A 17,528-nucleotide genomic window follows, 5' to 3' on the forward strand; every position below is an offset into this window, starting at 1 on the left:
AGCTTATGAATGACGTATTTTTCGGTACTGCTTCTATATTATGCGCAGTCATTTAAACAGTTCGAAAGCAACAAAATGGCGGAGCCCTGGACATCTTTGTTTTACAATTAAGTAGTTAATAACGGTGAAACGGATACAAATTTACTTTATACGAGCAGAATGTGATTCATCAGACTGAACAAGTTTGATACATACGTTAGCAATATTTTTTCTTGAAACAGAATTAGATACATATTTTATATATTTTTAATATGTTCATCCATATATGTATATTTATTTAATTATTTTGTCGGAATAATATAATTTATTTTGTTTATTTTACTCATTTAATTTATTTAAATATTTATTTCACCTATCTGACACATGTGTAATCAATGACGCCTAGACTAGATTTCATCAGACAACATTTTGTATTGTATGTCTTAAAGTATAAAAAATTATATGGTAAAATAAAATAAGAAAACTTAACAGAGCATTATATTATTCTTTTGCAAATATTGATATATGAGCAAACAAGTATAAATATGCTTAAGAAACTGGTAATCTCCGTAAAATCATAAAAAAACACAAAGCTTATTAATGTGTCACTGCATTAGAGCGTATTGTGTGTCAGCACAATGTGTTTTATCCGCGAAAGCACAAATACTACAGATAGATTGACGGTTCTTCTACTTCTTGATCTGTCACTTCAATTCTTTTAATGAAAATGAAAAAAAGAAAATAAAGACTCATATCACTTATGATTTTTATGGTAAAATAACAAAGCTTAACATAGAATTAGCTTTTTGTTTTGCAAATATTGATATATAAGCAAACAAATATAAATATGCTTCAGAAACTGTTAATCTCCGTAAAATTAAAAAATAATTAAAAGATTATTAATGTGTCGCTGCATTAGGACATAGTGTGTGTCAACGCAATGTGCTTTATCCCCTAAAAGCAAAAATACTATTAGTAGATTGACGGTTCTTCTATATCTCGATGTGTACCTTAAATTCGTTTAATGAAAATGAGAAAAAGAGAGAATAAAGACGCAAACTGATGGTGATATTGCAGAAAATTCTTATTTGAAAGAATCAGTTGGAATGGATAAAATCATAAAAATATTTTATTCCAGTTATGATAAATAGTTGTCCGATGAAATTTTAATATTAAAGTCTCACAATTAAACTGATTACCAGAATAACTTTACAATATGTTATGCTTATCCTTGATTTCTCTACTTGCCGTGTAATGGTCTCTCTACATGTGTATGCCTAATCGTTCAGAAATAAAATTATATGTGTTTGATAAAAAATTATATCTATTTCTTGGGGGGGGGGGGGGGGGTATTTAAGTCGTGCGCGTTGATTCCATACTGTTATTCTAACAATATGATATTAGTTTGATATTACTAACAATATGATAATTAATGTGTTGATAATATGATATTAAATGCGTCCATTTTGTATTGTGTTTTTTACTCCCAATACGTTGGGATGATAAAGAATCAACCAAAATACATACGTAAACATCGAAGTTGCTGTTTTTTTCTAAGCTTTATTTATTCGCGTTATATATGCCTCAAAATCTTCACACGATATTATTTTATCTCATCATCATATCCTCATTAATAAGATTACTCCACATGTTGTGTGTTCAGCACTGTTTACGAACAAAAGACGTGTTTACATTTGAAATGAAAAAAACCAATGCGAAAGTGAATGTGCTTAATAGAATAAGGAATAATAAAACAGGTAAGTTTGTTTACTCAACAGGAAACAAACAAAACCCCTCAAAATCCTGTACTGAAAATCAGCAATACACTTTCACGTATTTCGAAATGTTATGACTGTAGAAAATGGTATAAGTTCTAATATTAACGCTTACAAAACATATAGACTACCTATCAATGAACAGAAACGATTTCTCTTGAACTAAGCAAACACATTAAAAAACAAGTGCACGTTACTACATGTTAGATAACCTTCCTTGTAGCTTGTATAACATACGTAAAATCTGCAATATTCACACCCGCTGCCTCATTTATATCACTTGCAAAATCATAAATAGACGAGTATCGCAATCTCTTTTTGAGCGATTTTATGACACAATATTTCATTGATGAATAAAACAAGGGTCGAGGTGTGTGGATAGTAGTTTTATTGTAGAGGCCAAGAACTAAACCCAAACTGCCACCTAGCATTACATGGGCAAGCCTATATGAAAACTCCGATGAATAACCCTTTTCACACAGTAAATATAAACTCAACTAAATTTTTACTTTTTATTAAAGGACCTTATAACATAAAAACATAAAAAATGGTTCTGGCATATAATGTCTCGACTCCAAGCAGCAAGGGCCACCTGCGAACATGGCAAGTCCAAACTAACTGCAAATAACTAACTGCACAAATAAATTGTATATGAGTGCTGACTCCGGGTGACGGCCATCAGCACTCCCAACAAAATCATATATATTTTCCCCAAAAAATGTGCCAGGTAAAAAGCGTCCATCCGGCACTGATTGCCAAGGAACTGTTAACTTCAAGCGACTGTCGACAAACCCGAGGTGTCCGAACTGCCCCATCGGAAGTGGAGTCGTGACCGACCTGTATCCGACGTTTGGTACTCTGCGTCTACACGGCAAACTGAAAAACGCAACTCAAACCAGCAGAATATGTAATATACTAAAACCAAATCTAGTACGGAAAACAATCAGTTTCCCCTTATGTTATTAAAATTAATGTGGACAGGCAAATAAAACTTAAAATAAATCTATATTTACCCTAAGCCTGACCAAATTTTTTAATATATAACGGACGCAGTAAAGTGTGACAGAACAACACTGTGTAAAAACAAACTACATGGGTTGGGTGGGAGGGGAGAAAATTTACAACCTTTTGTTTGTGTAGATAACAATGAGAAAGAAATTTTAAATCTGTAAAATTAGCTACTTCGGTTAAAAAACACCAACAATAAGAAAACTGAAAAACCAGCCCAGCAGTGGCCCAACAATAAACAGGTCTATTATTTAGTAATAGACCATATTATTGTAGAGGCCAAGAACTAAACCCAAACTGCCACCTAGCATTACATGGGCAAGCCTCTATGAAAACTCCGATGAATAACCCTTTTCACACAGTAAATATAAACTCAACTAAATTTTTACTTTTTATTAAAGGACCTTATAACATAAAAACATAAAAAATGGTTCTGGCATATAATGTCTCGACTCCAAGCAGCAAGGGCCACCTGCGAACATGGCAAGCCCAAACTAACTGCAAATAACTAACTGCACAAATAAATTGTATATGAGTGCTGACTCCGGGTGACGGCCATCAGCACTCCCAACAAAATCATATATATTTTCCCCAAAAAATGTGCCAGGTAAAAAGCGTCCATCCGGCACTGATTGCCATATGGCCACCCAACAACGCTGACCCAGCGGCCCAAACATGCTTGGAGTCGGAAGCAGTAAACTATAAACACAAGGCAAAGATATGAATAAAAACTAGCAGCAAAAATGCATAAAACCCAGCAGAAAAAAAAAATGCAGAAAAACTAGCAGCAAAAAATTGCATAAAAATTAGCAGCAAAAAACTTTCTTTTTTCTTTTTTCATACATATGAGTAAGAAAAATATGCATACAAACTAACTGCAAATATCTATTTTTGGACTCAATAGCAACACCAACATACATAATGTTTGGGATTTAAAATTGTAAGAACCCCCAAATTTGTGCATCTAGAACTTCAGTAATGGATTGGTGTATTATGCTTTATAAATTTTTCAAGCCCTGCAGACATATTAGAAAGAAAAATATCTGTACCCAGAGTTGACAAGTGGACTCCGTCCTTCTCAAACAAATGTTCCTCAAATTTTCCAAAGTCAGAGTTGGCCAAGTAATGCCCTCCACATGCCAAAGCCCTAGATGAACCATGACTATTAAGGCGCTTTCTTGCTTTGTCCATAGCAACTTTATTATCAGAATATCTCCAATTTGACCTTGGAAGCACTGCAGACCATACAATCTTAACACTTGGAAATATAGACAGTATAGTCCTGAATAGCTCGACAATCAATTTTCGAAGGTCCACCAGTGACCGACGACCAAGATCATTACCACCTAAATGTAACACAATATAGTCTGGAGAATTACCCACATTGGCAAGCGAAAGAAATTTTTTCTTTGATTCTGCAAGTGTTAACCCACTGTACCCTTGCCACCAGATGATGTTGGGTTCAAGGCAGAGGTTGGCCCCTTCAGGTCGTAATCTTGCTGCTATGAAGGCTTGCTTGATTATTGATGAACCCAGTATCCAGATGGTTTTCCCTAAATACAACTTGGTTTTTGTTAGTCACATGAATCTAACTATATGAACCATACCTTTTTAATGGGGGTTATTTATTAGGCTGGGCATGACAACAGGAACAGGACGAACATATGTTTGGTAGGCATTGGAAGCCCATCTGCCTGCCTGTTTAATGATCTCCACTGAATAGCCTAGTTGGGAAGCTGCAGTTGCTGCTCCAATTCTGAAGGAGTGGGATTTGTAAGACCCATAATTTAGACCCAAAAGAGAAACCGTTTTCTTAAGAATAGCAGAAAATTGGTAACGAGTAATTGGTTGTTTGTTAAAGTGCAAAAACAAGGGACCAGGCCCTTGAGGACGAACATGAAGATACTGGTTAAGACACACAACTGGGCAAAATTCACTGTTTGACCTAGTAATTTTGAGCGCTACCCCTTTGCCCAACTGATCAGTTTTTGAATGCCGGATTGAAATGATTACCCCATTGTGATCAAATTGTAAATCTTCTATTGCCAACACCGCTGCCTGTAAAATACTAATAATAATACCTTTTTTAGGAACAGCTATTTCGCCAACTCTTAGAAAACCGAAAAACGCTAGCATAAAAGCTGCAGTGAACAGTTTTGCTTCGTAGACACTGGAACACACAATATTAAGTTTGCTTACTATCCCTTGCAGTAACGAGAGGGTAATTGGAAGCCTATTATCGTGTGTTTTCTTATCTTTTTGCATTCCTTCCACCATTTTTGAAACAATGAAATTTTTGGTAGGGTCAACAACATCAAGCAGCTTGCAATGAAAAGCTATAGAGCTTAAGTATGATTTTGCTGTTTTGTGGGATAGTTTCTGTAGGGATAGCCATGCTACAAATCGAACCACCTGTTCAACTGTAGGCGGCCAGGCATCTGACAAGCCGTATTGCCTTTTAAACTCAGAGAATCTCTCTAACCCAACGATGTATGCCTTTTTTGTATTAGCAGCAAGGGAATTGTCTAGCAATATATTAGCCTCTTGTTGCAGATCATCAGTAAAAACTCCGGCGGGACTGATTCTGGACTCGCTTGTGCCTCTGGTGCTAACTGTTGTAACCTGTGAAACTGTTTACGAGAAATTGCATCAGCAATGTAATTGGACTTTGATGAAATATGTACTGCTTTAAACACCACCGAGTATTTCATAACTAACAACACAAATGTTCTAACCAGAAACATCAAACGTTTCGACTTGGAAGACTGTTTGTTTATCACTTCTACCAAACCTAAATTATCAATATGAAACTTAATCTTCCTGTCTCTCAAAAAGACCCCCCAGAGCCATATTGCCAACAAAACAGGGACCATCTCTAAAAATGTTATATCTGATAAAATAGGTTGGCCTTGCCATTGAACAGGCCATGGGCAATAGGCCCAATTACCTCCAAAATAACAACCACAGCCAAGAGTAGCACCGCCTGCACTATCAGTGTAAAGATGAATGACAGAGTTATCCAACCATACTTTATTTGGAATATGTACAACGCCATTAAAATCTTCAATAAATTGAATCCACATCAGGATGTCTTCTCTCATTTCACCATTAACTCTTATCTTATAATAGGACTTTTTTAAGCCACACATAGCATCATAAAATCGGCGCAAGAATGCCCTACTTGCTCTTACTGCTTGACTACAAAAACTCAACTTCCCAGTCAAAGACTGCAATTCTTTTAACGTAAGTCTCTTTTTTACTAGACAATTTTGCAAAAGCTTCAAAAGTTCTTCCACTTTTTTAGCAGGTACTCTAACAGTCATTTGCACAGTATCTCATTCCAGGCCTAAAAATGTCAGTACTGTTGTTGGGCCGACCGACTTTTCCACCGCAACTGGGACTCCCATTTCGGTGCATACTTCCTCGAAAGTAGAAACTAGCATGTTACAATTATTTGACCCAGCTGCACTTCCAAAAATAAAGTCGTCCAAATAATGATCTAAAGTTTGAATCCCAGTTTTGAAACTTACTAGCCAATGTATAAAAGTGGAGAATGATTCGAATAAAGCCGGAGCAATAGATAAACCCATTGGTAAGCATTTGTCAACATAATACTGGTTGTTGAACTGAAGCCCCATCAAGTGAAAGTCCCCTGGGTAAATAGGCTTTAAACGAAAAGCCGATTTAATATCTCTTTTTGCCATCATTGCTGACGTGCCTAAACTAAATAACATGTCAGCCACTTTGTCAAATGATGTATATTTAACAGAAATGTCTTCCACACTAAAACCATCATTGACACTTGACCCATTGGGATACGACAGGTGTGTAATTAACCGCCAACCCCCGTCTGGCTTCTTTAAAAAGCTTAATGGACTTACTTTTAAATTGGAAATTGGTGGGACTTTGAAAGGACCTGAAATTCTACCTAAGGAAATCTCTTTGTCAAGTTTCTTTTGGACTTCTGAAAAATGCACTTTTGTTGAAACCAAATTATTCGCTGAAGAACCGAGATGTGAACCCTTATAACCCAGCTTAAAACCTTGCTTGAAGCCATTACTGAGCACAGAAGCTACTTCTTTATTTGGATATAACTGAAGATATTTAGAAATCGTAACAACATTGATTGGCGACTTGCCAAGAGACCAAACTGAGGTATTAGTATCTGCTAAACGGGCCCCGGAGCCCCTGAATTGGGCCTCTAGGTCGGAACGTGTAAGCTCTAGGCCTGTACGAGGTCTGGGTGACAGCCCCCCTGACAGACCCTCCTCCCAAGGAACTGGTGTTGCGAGGCTTGAGATGACATACCCTGGAAGGATGGTCGGAACCACAAATCATACAAGCATGTTTGTAATTGCAAACTGACCGTAAGCATCTGGTATAATTGAAATCATAACATTTTCTTACAAAATTCCCTGTATCATGAACTGGCTGCCTTGGAGGCCCCATACACAACAGCCAAAGCTCCATATCAATCATTGCCCACGAATTCGCTGGGTTATTACCCATTCTCAACCTAAACTGTTGATCATAAGATCTCCAACCCTCAGTGTGTCTTGCTGCCCCCAGCCTTATAGTGTGCATATACTTAAAGAGATCTTGCATTTTAACCGGATGAGCACTTAAATAAATGCTTGAGAAAATGAGGAATGCGTCAGTCCATTTAGCTATATCAACAATGCTTTGTTTCATGTTGGGCTTTACCACTAATTCACCCGAATTATTCAAAACCAAATGTTTTCCTAAATCTTCAGGAACTACCGGGGCCTCCAACAAACATGCCAGATCTACATATTGGCCTGATATTATTTTGTCTTTAATTGACTGAGGAACATGATCACCTAAAACAGACTGAAAACTAGGAATCATGCATGGTAAAAAAATATCCTCACTAAAACCATTACCCGATTGAACAGCCGGATCTGGCTGGCTTGCTGCAGGCTGCATCTGGTCGCCCAGTTGTTGACTGAGAGGCAGCTGGTCGGGTTGATGGCCGGACTGTTGGTTTGAAGACCATTGGCCGAGTCGATGGCTGGGGGTGAGAGGCAGCTGGACAGGCTGTTGGTTGGGAGGCAGCTGGACAGGCTGTTGGTTGGGAGGCAGCTGATCGGGCATTTGGGTGGAAGGCAGCTGACGGGGTTGTTGGCTGGTGCCAGGTAGGTTTTGGCTGGGATGCTGGTGTAGTTTGACCGACGGACGGCGCCTTTTCCGGTTTCGCGTTTCCATGTGTGCAATAAAATAAACAATAAAGATAATAAGTAAATACCGAAAAAAGCCATATTTGGCTTATAGCTAACCCACTATAATAATTAACAAACCTTTTATAGATTTATTGCATATGAACTAAAACGTGACACAACAAACTGTCTTGGTAATTATAAATAAATGCGCCATAAGACCACCTCTTAACTGCAGTAAGTACCGACTATTGCCGCATTGCCACAATTAAGTTCCTTTTACTATTGCTACATAAAAACCAACATTCATTTAAAGTGTTTTTGATAAACCTGAACATAGTGCCCGCCCTAATTGAATCTGAAGCAACCCACTCTCCAGAAATTGAATAATAACGCTAAATATATTTTGACATTTTTGTGCTGACCAAAAGTAATATGTTTGTTTAACACACCACGGGAATTCCTTTATTTCGATTGAAATTTACCCTCTTACTGCCAGTGAGATATTAGCCTATGTTCAGAAAATAAGTATAACATGGTTATTTCATTGAATACACGAATGCATATCAACTACGTTTTCTCATAAAGCTTGAAATTGATTTTGCTCTTACTACAATTGCTTAGATCAGACGCCATGTGACCGATCCACTTTTTCCCCACCACTGTACAGAAATCCGTAAACTACAGCCCGTAAACTCAGCATCCATCATAAATATCACAAGAATTGCTAAGAAACACCTTTTAACTACCGGCTTCTAACTTTATTTTACATATTTAATAAACTTTTACTAGAATAGATTAGAAATAATTAAAGGAGAAAATTTACAACCTTTTGTTTGTGTAGATAACAATGAGAAGGAAATTTTAAATCTGTAAAATTAGCTGCTTCGGTTAAAAAACACCAACAATAAGAAAACTGAAAAACCAGCCCTGCAGTGGCCCAACAATAAACAGGTCTATTATTTAGTAATAGACCATATTGTTGTACTGGTAGCATAACGGAAATCAGACTTTCATTATTAAAGAACAACACAATTTAATTTTGTTAAAAATAATCGCCACATCACTATTATATTTAAATTGCCTCACTTTATTGTTAAATTGTCTTTAAATTGAATACAAAATATCATTTTAACTATTATAATAATATTTTTTTTCCGTGATACTTACAAACGAATTATTGCCAAACCTCGTCTTCTAAAGTATTCGATTATAATTTTGTATTACCGCATTATAAGTTTTAACCCAGAACGTGTACACTTGAGGAATAATCTTAAGATAACGAGTGGATATTACGTAACCAACATGACTCATGTCATACCGATTAGTGGATTGATACATTGTTACGGCCACTGGTTTTGACAGCTATGACCGAATTACTATTCGCGAGAAAATGAGAATTATAAAGGCAGCTGAATAGTTTCCAAACTATTTTAAACGCGTTGCAACAGCAATTGTTTGGTAAAAATCAGTATAATACTGTAAATCGTTTGAAGACGTTTTTAGCTAAGTTATGATAATTATTTCCTCAACATAAATGTCATAAATAAATTAATCCAAATCATGCCCATACGTTATTTCAATTTGAATGAAGTTTTTGAGTTCACTATGAAGTCGATAATAATTATGTCATTAGCAACGGAGCGAATGGTTTGTCGTGTTAAGCATTTAACATATTCTTAGAACGTTTATGAAAATCTACGCTTGCATAATCGTGTTGCAATAACTACAATGACATTTCGTGAAAGTTACATCAAAGAAAAACATGTCTACATGGCAAATGACGTATATGATTGTTTTCCTGCAAAATATATGTTGCAATAATTCAAGCATGCATTCACAAGTTCAGTTTGCTGGTCGGGGATAAAGCTAGAAATGAAAACTGCGGTTCATGATCTTAACTCCAAAAGGTGAGTGAATGTTATACATGATTTTATGTTTGTTATTGTTTTCAAGACCGTTTTCAACTTGTGTGGCTGTATAAAACATGAATTTATTAAACTTATTCTTATTATTTAAATGAAATTTTATGTTTTCATTACATTTCCCCCTGATTAAAATGAGGAATTGGAGCTTTTGTAAGCCAGGATACTTTATATAAATCAGTTAATAGATTGCTAAACTAACGAATTCCAGTGATGTCGGTTTTCATCTCCGGCCTGGCCACAGAACGTGTGTGAGGATCTGCAATGGAATTGACATGACGCCTTATCTATGATCGCTCCGCCCACTAGAATTGATCCACCAATCAGCGATCGATTAATCGGGCGCACTCGTTAGCAACGACCTGTCCGCTATTTTCTAGACAAGCTACATGTTTAGGTTCACTTTTATTCCAACGAGTTTCTTTTGTTTTCCTCTTAAAAAAACGATTAAAAATGGTTAAACGGTGTCAATGGGGATTATGTAACTCGGACAATCGATATCCTGAAAGATTAGTTGGGTGACATTTAATTTATATCGTTTCCAAAGCCGAAAAGAGATCTTGAGAAGTGTAAGAGATGTACAAGTACATGCGGTCGTCACCACGAACAACTGAACGTCAACACTGTCAAAGCCAATTATTAATATATTTTTATCGGATATACTAGCAGATTTAAATAGTTTATGTTATCGATCTGATTATCACATAATATTTCACTTTTTTTTATAGTTTTATCAGTTACTAGGTCAGAAGCGAGGTTCATCTGCATTACTTAAAGAGAAATAAAACCCAGCATGAAGCCTAATTCATGCTGTGTTTTATTACTCTGATAGTAATGCCCTTAATTGACATCATACATGTTATTTGAAGGTGACATGTGATATATTATCTTATTAACGGTATCTACACATTTGCAATCATGTGGTGTCACCAATAAACGCTTTTAATCCACACTAGGAGCTCGAATGCCTAGATCTCATTTTTTAAACGAGTTTCGTTTATTTTGTTCGGATTATAAAACGGAAATGAAATATGGCAAAACGGTGTAAAAAGGGTTAATGCAACTCTGACATTTGGTATCCAGAAAAATAAGTTAGATGAATTAAATTTATACCATTTCCAACGCGGCAATACGGTCTTGACAAGAGCGAGTGGAAGCTTCAAGAATTACCGAGATCCCCTTTATAGAACATTAATTTATTTCACAAACTTGAAATGTCATATAAGCAATAATAAGAATTATTAAGTATGTATTATGTCACGTGTGCATGTACAATAATTGAGAATTTTGGTACCCAATTCGTGTAACTTTACGAAATCCCCGTTAAAAATCGTGTTTCTGTGTGTGTCAGAAACAAGTGAAAACCATTTTGTTATTATTTTAATAAAGACGTATCGATAAATGCTATTGTAAAAGAGTTATTATTTCTGAAATTAGTTAACCAATAAATGCGGTAACTTCGGGAAAGTCGGTACCTGCGCGAGCGTCTGATATTGGTAGCCTTATTAATTTATAATAGCCTGACCGTATTCCATTTCGTACAACGCTAATTTTATATCAGACAATGTCCAAACGTATTGTGTTGTTTTTTCGCTTTAAATTATAGTGATTGATAAATGTCCCATAAGCAATGTTTATATAATATCACTTTTATACGCAATAACATTTGGGATTGAGGTGCCAACCGGCGTCAGAAAGCGCGTAAAACTTCACCGAATTCCCAGTTATAAAGCGCTATTTCGTGTCAAATACACGGGTAGGGGGGAATGTTTCGGTAATAATTTTGTTAATAACACGGGTAAATACCGGTGAAGTGTTAATTTATTGCAAATACCACCATTACACGTAATAACGGGTTCGATTTCGGTAAGCGCGCAAGCGTTTGAGAGCGTGTTTAATGTACCGATTTACCCGTTATAAATAGCTGATGTTCTCTTTAATCGTATATTTTTCGCATTTGCAGAATAACTAAATGGCATCAACCCCTTTACATGTGTAATATGGTGTTAAACAAGTCTATAAAATCATCCGGAATATCGCGTAAATCTATATGCAGTCTATAGGCAAAGAAGCCATTTTGGTGTTAGCTTGTCTAGGTTTTCTTCCCGCTGAGCCACGTGATTAAGTGGGCGGAGCGATCACTGATAAGGCGTCATGTCAATTCTTTCTTCGGTCCTCTTTCCTCATATCTTTGAATCAAGTAGTGCAGTTGTCCTTCAATAGCAGACGTGTGTATACGGGATCATGGTTAACCAGCTGTCCCAGAAAAAGTGTGATATGGTTTACTGAGAGCCGTTATGTGACTGGGATACTGTTAAAACGGCAACAATCCTGCTTCACAAAAAAAAGCAAAAGATTTTGCGGTATATTTTGATTAGGGGTGAAAATAAACTAAAATTGGGGCAAAACAAAGCTGACCCTTGTCAATTAATTTCAGAACCGAGTAACATATTAATTGCTATTATATCAAATAAGACACGAACTGATGCATAATATAGATCAGGGTTATACATACCTAGAAATAAGTTGGTGGTTGCCTAAACAATTAGTTCATCATGTTAGAATATTGTGAACAGAGTTTTAAATTAAAAGTAGTAAACCACTTCACATTCAAATATAGTTAAAGTATGGGTAGCCTTGACAGTGATCAGACGTGTTTTTCTTTGCTCTCGTAGATACAAGCTAAAATCTGTGATTTTCAATTCAATTTTGGGATTAAGCACTATTGCAGGATTTGATAAGAATATGTGTTTGCGTGGAACTGTGTGGAACTTAAACTAACATTCAAATATAAGGGGTTTTAGCAGGTTTCTTGCAAAAGTATCATATTTTCGTGGTTCTAATATATGTTAAAATCGTGACAGTGTAAGTGAACATAAATCAGTCCGATCTCGAATCCAAGCCGTCGGATTATCATCACAAATTACCTTTACGAGTTGGCCACTGAAAACTGCCGGAGGCATTATTACATATCCTTTCGTCCGTGGTAATGATAAAAAGTTGTTTTACCAGTGGAATGCGTACCTGGATTATAGCACGGTCAATGGGATTATAGATCATTTGGTCGAGCGGTATGGTATTTTTCGTTCACAAACTCTACGGTCTATATATTATCCTGAGCAATTTTTACAAAATGCATAAATGCCTCCAAAAAAGAAGGACAATGGTGACCCCAAAAAGTAAAATATAAACAGTGTCAAAAGTAGTGGCAAAAATAAAAAAATAAAAAATGCTCTGGTTCCGCCGGATAATTTGAACGTTGATTCTTTGCCGGAGAAACGCACTGATTACCGTGCATCACCGTGTGAAACAATGACTAACCAATCCCAACCAGTGTATATGCAACCAATGAACATGTCGTCCATGAGTAACATGAACAATTATCAATCCCAGCCTGGAGCTTTCTACACACCTCAGCAAAATATGCCGCCTAATACACAGTACCATATAAATGCTTCCCCGCAGATGCAGCCAAATATCCCCCTCTTACATATAATGAAAATTTTCAGAAATCAGTGTTCGATCAGCTTAGGTCTCTTGATAATCGCTTAAATAAGCTGGACTCGATTGAAACACAGTTATCCAACCTGACGATGAAACTAAGTAATATGGATGTACCTCCCTTAAAGGTACAGTGCGCAAGGTTGATTCCCGAGCGACAGATGTTGAAACGAGTAGAGCATTTGACTCTCAGACTTGTGAGGAACTGAAATTAAAGAAAACCGAGCTCGATAAAGCTCTTCAAGCGGAACGACGCAGAATTGCAGAATTGACCTCTGAGTTTGAATCTTTGAGGGAGGTACCGGACGATATCGAGGACTTGAGATCTCGTTCAATGCGATGCAATTTGCTGTTTCATGGCTTTCCAGAAGAACCCTCTCCGGCAGCAAGGAGGTCCGAGAATTGCGCGAAAAAGGTGCTTGACCATTAAGTCAATTCATTAAAAATTTTGCACGCGCATGATCTGATCAAAATTGAAAGGCGCATAGATTGGGTGCAAAATATGATGTCACAAAAGCGATTTGTAATGTTTAAACATTATCCCGACAATATGCTTGTAAAGCAAAAAGCGCAGGAGGCGTGGAAGAAGTTTAACGATTCTAGTGTTGATCATCTAGGCTATGCACATATCAGATTATTTTTCGATCATAACGTGTACTATTATAGTTTGTTGAAATCAAGAATAAGAGATCAATTTGTACAGGAATGGCATGATAGTATTAATGCAATTTCAAAACTTGATAGTTATTGCAAATATAAAACCGAATTTTGTTTTGAAAAATATTTAGATGTTATAAATAATGACAAGTAACGAAAATTATTGACAAGTATACGATTATGTTCCCATAGTCTAGAGATAGAAGTAGGAAGATACGATAACATAGAAAGAGATAATAGATTGTGCAAATTATGTAATCAAAATGCTGTAGAATCAGAATATCATTTCATTTTATGTTGCTCAAAGTATAGATGTATGAAATCAAAATATATTGGAAATTGTTCATGGCCCACTGTTCAAAAATTCATTTTATTAATGTCATCAAAAAGTAAAAAATGTATGTATAATCTTGCAAAATATATTAATGGAGCTCTCTGTTTAAGACAAAATGCTCTTGAAAACCTAACTATTCTCTGATCGTTATGTAATATTCTGTTGTGTTCTTTGTTATATGAATATGAAATAAGTTTAAATAGAAATTGTATTTGTATATATGTATATGATTGTCTTTGCCATAAGTTTTATGTATTTGTAAATGGCCATAGGCTAATACTTTGCCGATTGCTAATAAACTGAAACTGAAACACTGGTATTGTTGTGTGCGTTTTTCATTTGTGTGACATTTGACATCATAATTGTCTTCTCTTTGTACTGCGTTTTATATCATTAAATACCATTAAAAAAGTAATTTGAATGCAAATATTTGAAATATATTCCATTCACGTTTGTTTTAAATGCAAATACGATTCCATATTTATCATGAGTGTTTATTAGCTTTTAAACGTTTTCTCCGATTACACTTCAGGCATTTTAATACAGATGTGAAAATAAGTAATTTTCTCATTAAAAATGACTACATTCATTATATCAAAATAATTTAATATGGGATGATTTGCATTAGAGAAAATAAAATGTATGCGGATTATCAGTTTTATATTCCAGATTTTTATATCTTGTCACAAATTGTCAATCGAATTACAACTTTATACACTGTGGATGAATTGTTCGCCAGACTATTGCATTTATGTTATTCAATGATATGTTCGTATGCATTGAAACGTTTGGCATATGCAATAAAATGCATCATGAATGAAATGAAATGAAGATAATGGTAAATATATTTTAGTAGACATTAATTTTATAAATAAGTTTTTAATCAACCTGTTAACTATGTCGAGCCAGCATTTTGTTATACGCGGTATAAAGTGAATAGCGTATATAGCGTCTCTGCTACTTCAGTAATGCTACTTAAATAGTTCATAAATTAAAAGTATAAAACGAACTTAAGTGTAGTTAAGTGTTCGTTACTTGTATTATATGGTCATCTAATGGTCAGCGAGTGTTGATGTATAAGACGCCTTTATTAATTAATGTTGTTACTCCTGAATCCGAAACTTGTGGCTGGGTGCTGAACAGAAAAGAAATCTGGTTCACGCGAGTTTGGGCGGCAATCAGAGCGTGCCCCGTGTGCGACTTGAACTTTTCACCTGCCGTAAGCGAATGCTCTATCCGGTATTTACGGTAAATGATCAAGAAGAACATTGACTTTTGCAACACAAGATTGCCCGCGTGCATGTGCATTATGGTATTTATAAGTTTTGTTAATTTAATGTCACACACATTAAAATAGATTCACAATTACAAATCTAAATTGTGGAATGATGCGTGATGTTTTAACGGGCGTTATGTTATTGTAACATCTTTGTATTGTACATAGTATATTACTAATCACCGAACGCATGCGCTTCTGAATATTGCAGAACTGAACACATTTGCCTAAATGAAGCACATATAGCACGCATAGTTAGGAATATATGTTGTTTTTATAAGTGTTGCTTATTTAACAAAAACATGTTACGTCGCTTTGAAACGTACTTTTATAATGTTACCAATTACACGTATCAATGGAATCAATCGAACACGATTTTTTAGATAGCAGGTTATACGTTATCTTAGCACAAAAACAACGAGATCTTTCATAGTTTTACTAAATCCCTTGCAGTTTTAACAGATGAATGTTCATTAACATTAAGGTATTTACAGAATATGTATATTGTTGTTTAATTTGGTCGTTCCTGTTAATATCCATCGAATTTGGGAATATGTGAACAAAAAAATTTTAAATGACAAGTATAAGTATTGCTGTTATTTAACACTACGAACTATCTGAATTCTTTACGACATTAACTATTGTACAGCGAAACTAGGTATTCTTATAATCTCGTCTACCATTCCGTGTCGGTTCGGTTGTTGCTATAACCCTTTACCACTTTGATACGAATTTTGAGGCATTTGTAGTCCCTTAGAAAGTTGCATTTTATTAAAGACTTTTCTTAATTAGTTCAAGTTTTAAAGGCTTCATTTCCTACAATTCAATATAAGCAGCCAACTGCATAAAAACTGAACAGACTAAGAATTACTCGCAGGTTGTTTTGGTTTTATGCTGTTTGCACATAGGCATTGTTCCTGCTTTTGAGTGGGAAATGGTCATTGTATATTAAAAATCGATCACGACTTATTTGTACTCAATATCGGTTTTTAAACTCATCTCTTTGTAATCGTCTTCGTAAATGCGCACCAATTGATGTGCGCGATGAAAACTTCTCTTAAACGCCCTAGTCGCAGGAATATATGTTATTCGTAAAACAATGAAAACACAAGCATGACTGATACGGAAATATTGGCTGTTCAATTTACGCAGTTGTTGGAGCATGCGCTTCTCAACTATGCGAGTTGGTTTAGTCTCACCTCCCGGCAGCACATGATTAATAATGGGTCACTTCACTATTCAGGTTGGGTTTCTCCGGTTCTCCGGTCACCCCAACAGCACAGGATCGTGCAACAAATTAAATGTACTTCGGTTAAAACACACGTCTGGAAAGTACAGCTCTAATTTAAAGTTCGTCCGATTGTTCGTGAGTCTAGTAAGTCAGTTTTGTAGGAGATCTGAGACGCAATACGGGTCCTAAAATAATGCAGCCTCAATTGCAGCAGAACTTCATTCCCTTTAAGGCGAACTGTGTGCTTTTGCGTATAAGGTGACGCTATTTGTCGTAACGCCTTGTTTGCCGTTCTATTATCAATAACGCTACTTAATATTGTAGTATTGGCACATGAAGCTTAAGTTACAACGAAATTAGTCCGATGTGAATCACACGGTCTCTTATGCACGTCGTCAAATATTAGCGTTGGTGTCTCAATGATGAATTTAGTGCAATGTAGCCGTTCCCATGTTTACGAATGGTAAGCAAATGTTTGCACTTCATTGTATCGAGGTAGTGTCATCTGGCGGTAACCTATTAATATAAACATTTAGAATACACCACACATATTTCGCAACTTAAGTATTTTTTGCACATACAAAATCACAACATTAAAGTGCTGCCTTCGACGCAATTGAAGTAATTGAGCCAAAGTAAAACGCCAATCAATTGCAACAGTCGCC

General features: G+C 35.9%; 2 protein-coding genes across 2 annotated transcripts; both read right to left on the reverse strand.

Moving 5' to 3' along the window:
* Positions 1-2,252: 2,252 nt before the first annotated feature.
* Positions 2,253-6,085, reverse strand: LOC127831237 (uncharacterized). The gene is made up of 3 exons (XM_052356222.1): positions 5,944-6,085; positions 4,844-5,392; positions 2,253-4,342 (listed from the first exon to the last, which is right to left on the reverse strand). The coding sequence occupies exons 1-3, from the start codon at positions 6,083-6,085 to the stop codon at positions 3,735-3,737; spliced, it is 1,299 nt and encodes a 432-aa protein (XP_052212182.1). The 3' UTR covers positions 2,253-3,734.
* A 741-nt stretch (positions 6,086-6,826) lies between these two features.
* LOC127881317 (uncharacterized) lies at positions 6,827-8,788 on the reverse strand. Its single transcript, XM_052429072.1, has 2 exons — positions 8,769-8,788; positions 6,827-7,995 (listed from the first exon to the last, which is right to left on the reverse strand). The coding sequence occupies exon 2, from the start codon at positions 7,986-7,988 to the stop codon at positions 6,921-6,923; it is 1,068 nt and encodes a 355-aa protein (XP_052285032.1). The 5' UTR covers positions 7,989-7,995; positions 8,769-8,788; the 3' UTR covers positions 6,827-6,920.
* Positions 8,789-17,528: the final 8,740 nt, after the last annotated feature.

This window comes from Dreissena polymorpha, chromosome 5 (genome assembly GCF_020536995.1).
Source record: "Dreissena polymorpha isolate Duluth1 chromosome 5, UMN_Dpol_1.0, whole genome shotgun sequence".
Lineage (NCBI taxonomy): Eukaryota > Metazoa > Mollusca > Bivalvia > Myida > Dreissenidae > Dreissena > Dreissena polymorpha.

Excerpts from the sequence above, each read along its gene's own strand:
- LOC127831237 (XM_052356222.1), bottom strand. The coding sequence starts at position 6,085 with ATGACTGTTAGAGTACCTGCTAAAAAAGTGGAAGAACTTTTGAAGCTT. Across the intron at positions 5,393-5,943 it reads TAGTCAAGCAGTAAGAGCAA|TTTCACAGGTTACAACAGTT; the intron begins GTAGGGCATTCT and ends TCTCGTAAACAG. Across the intron at positions 4,343-4,843 it reads AATAGCTGTTCCTAAAAAAG|GACTAACAAAAACCAAGTTG; the intron begins GTATTATTATTA and ends TTAGATTCATGT.
- LOC127881317 (XM_052429072.1), bottom strand. The coding sequence starts at position 7,988 with ATGGAAACGCGAAACCGGAAAAGGCGCCGTCCGTCGGTCAAACTACAC.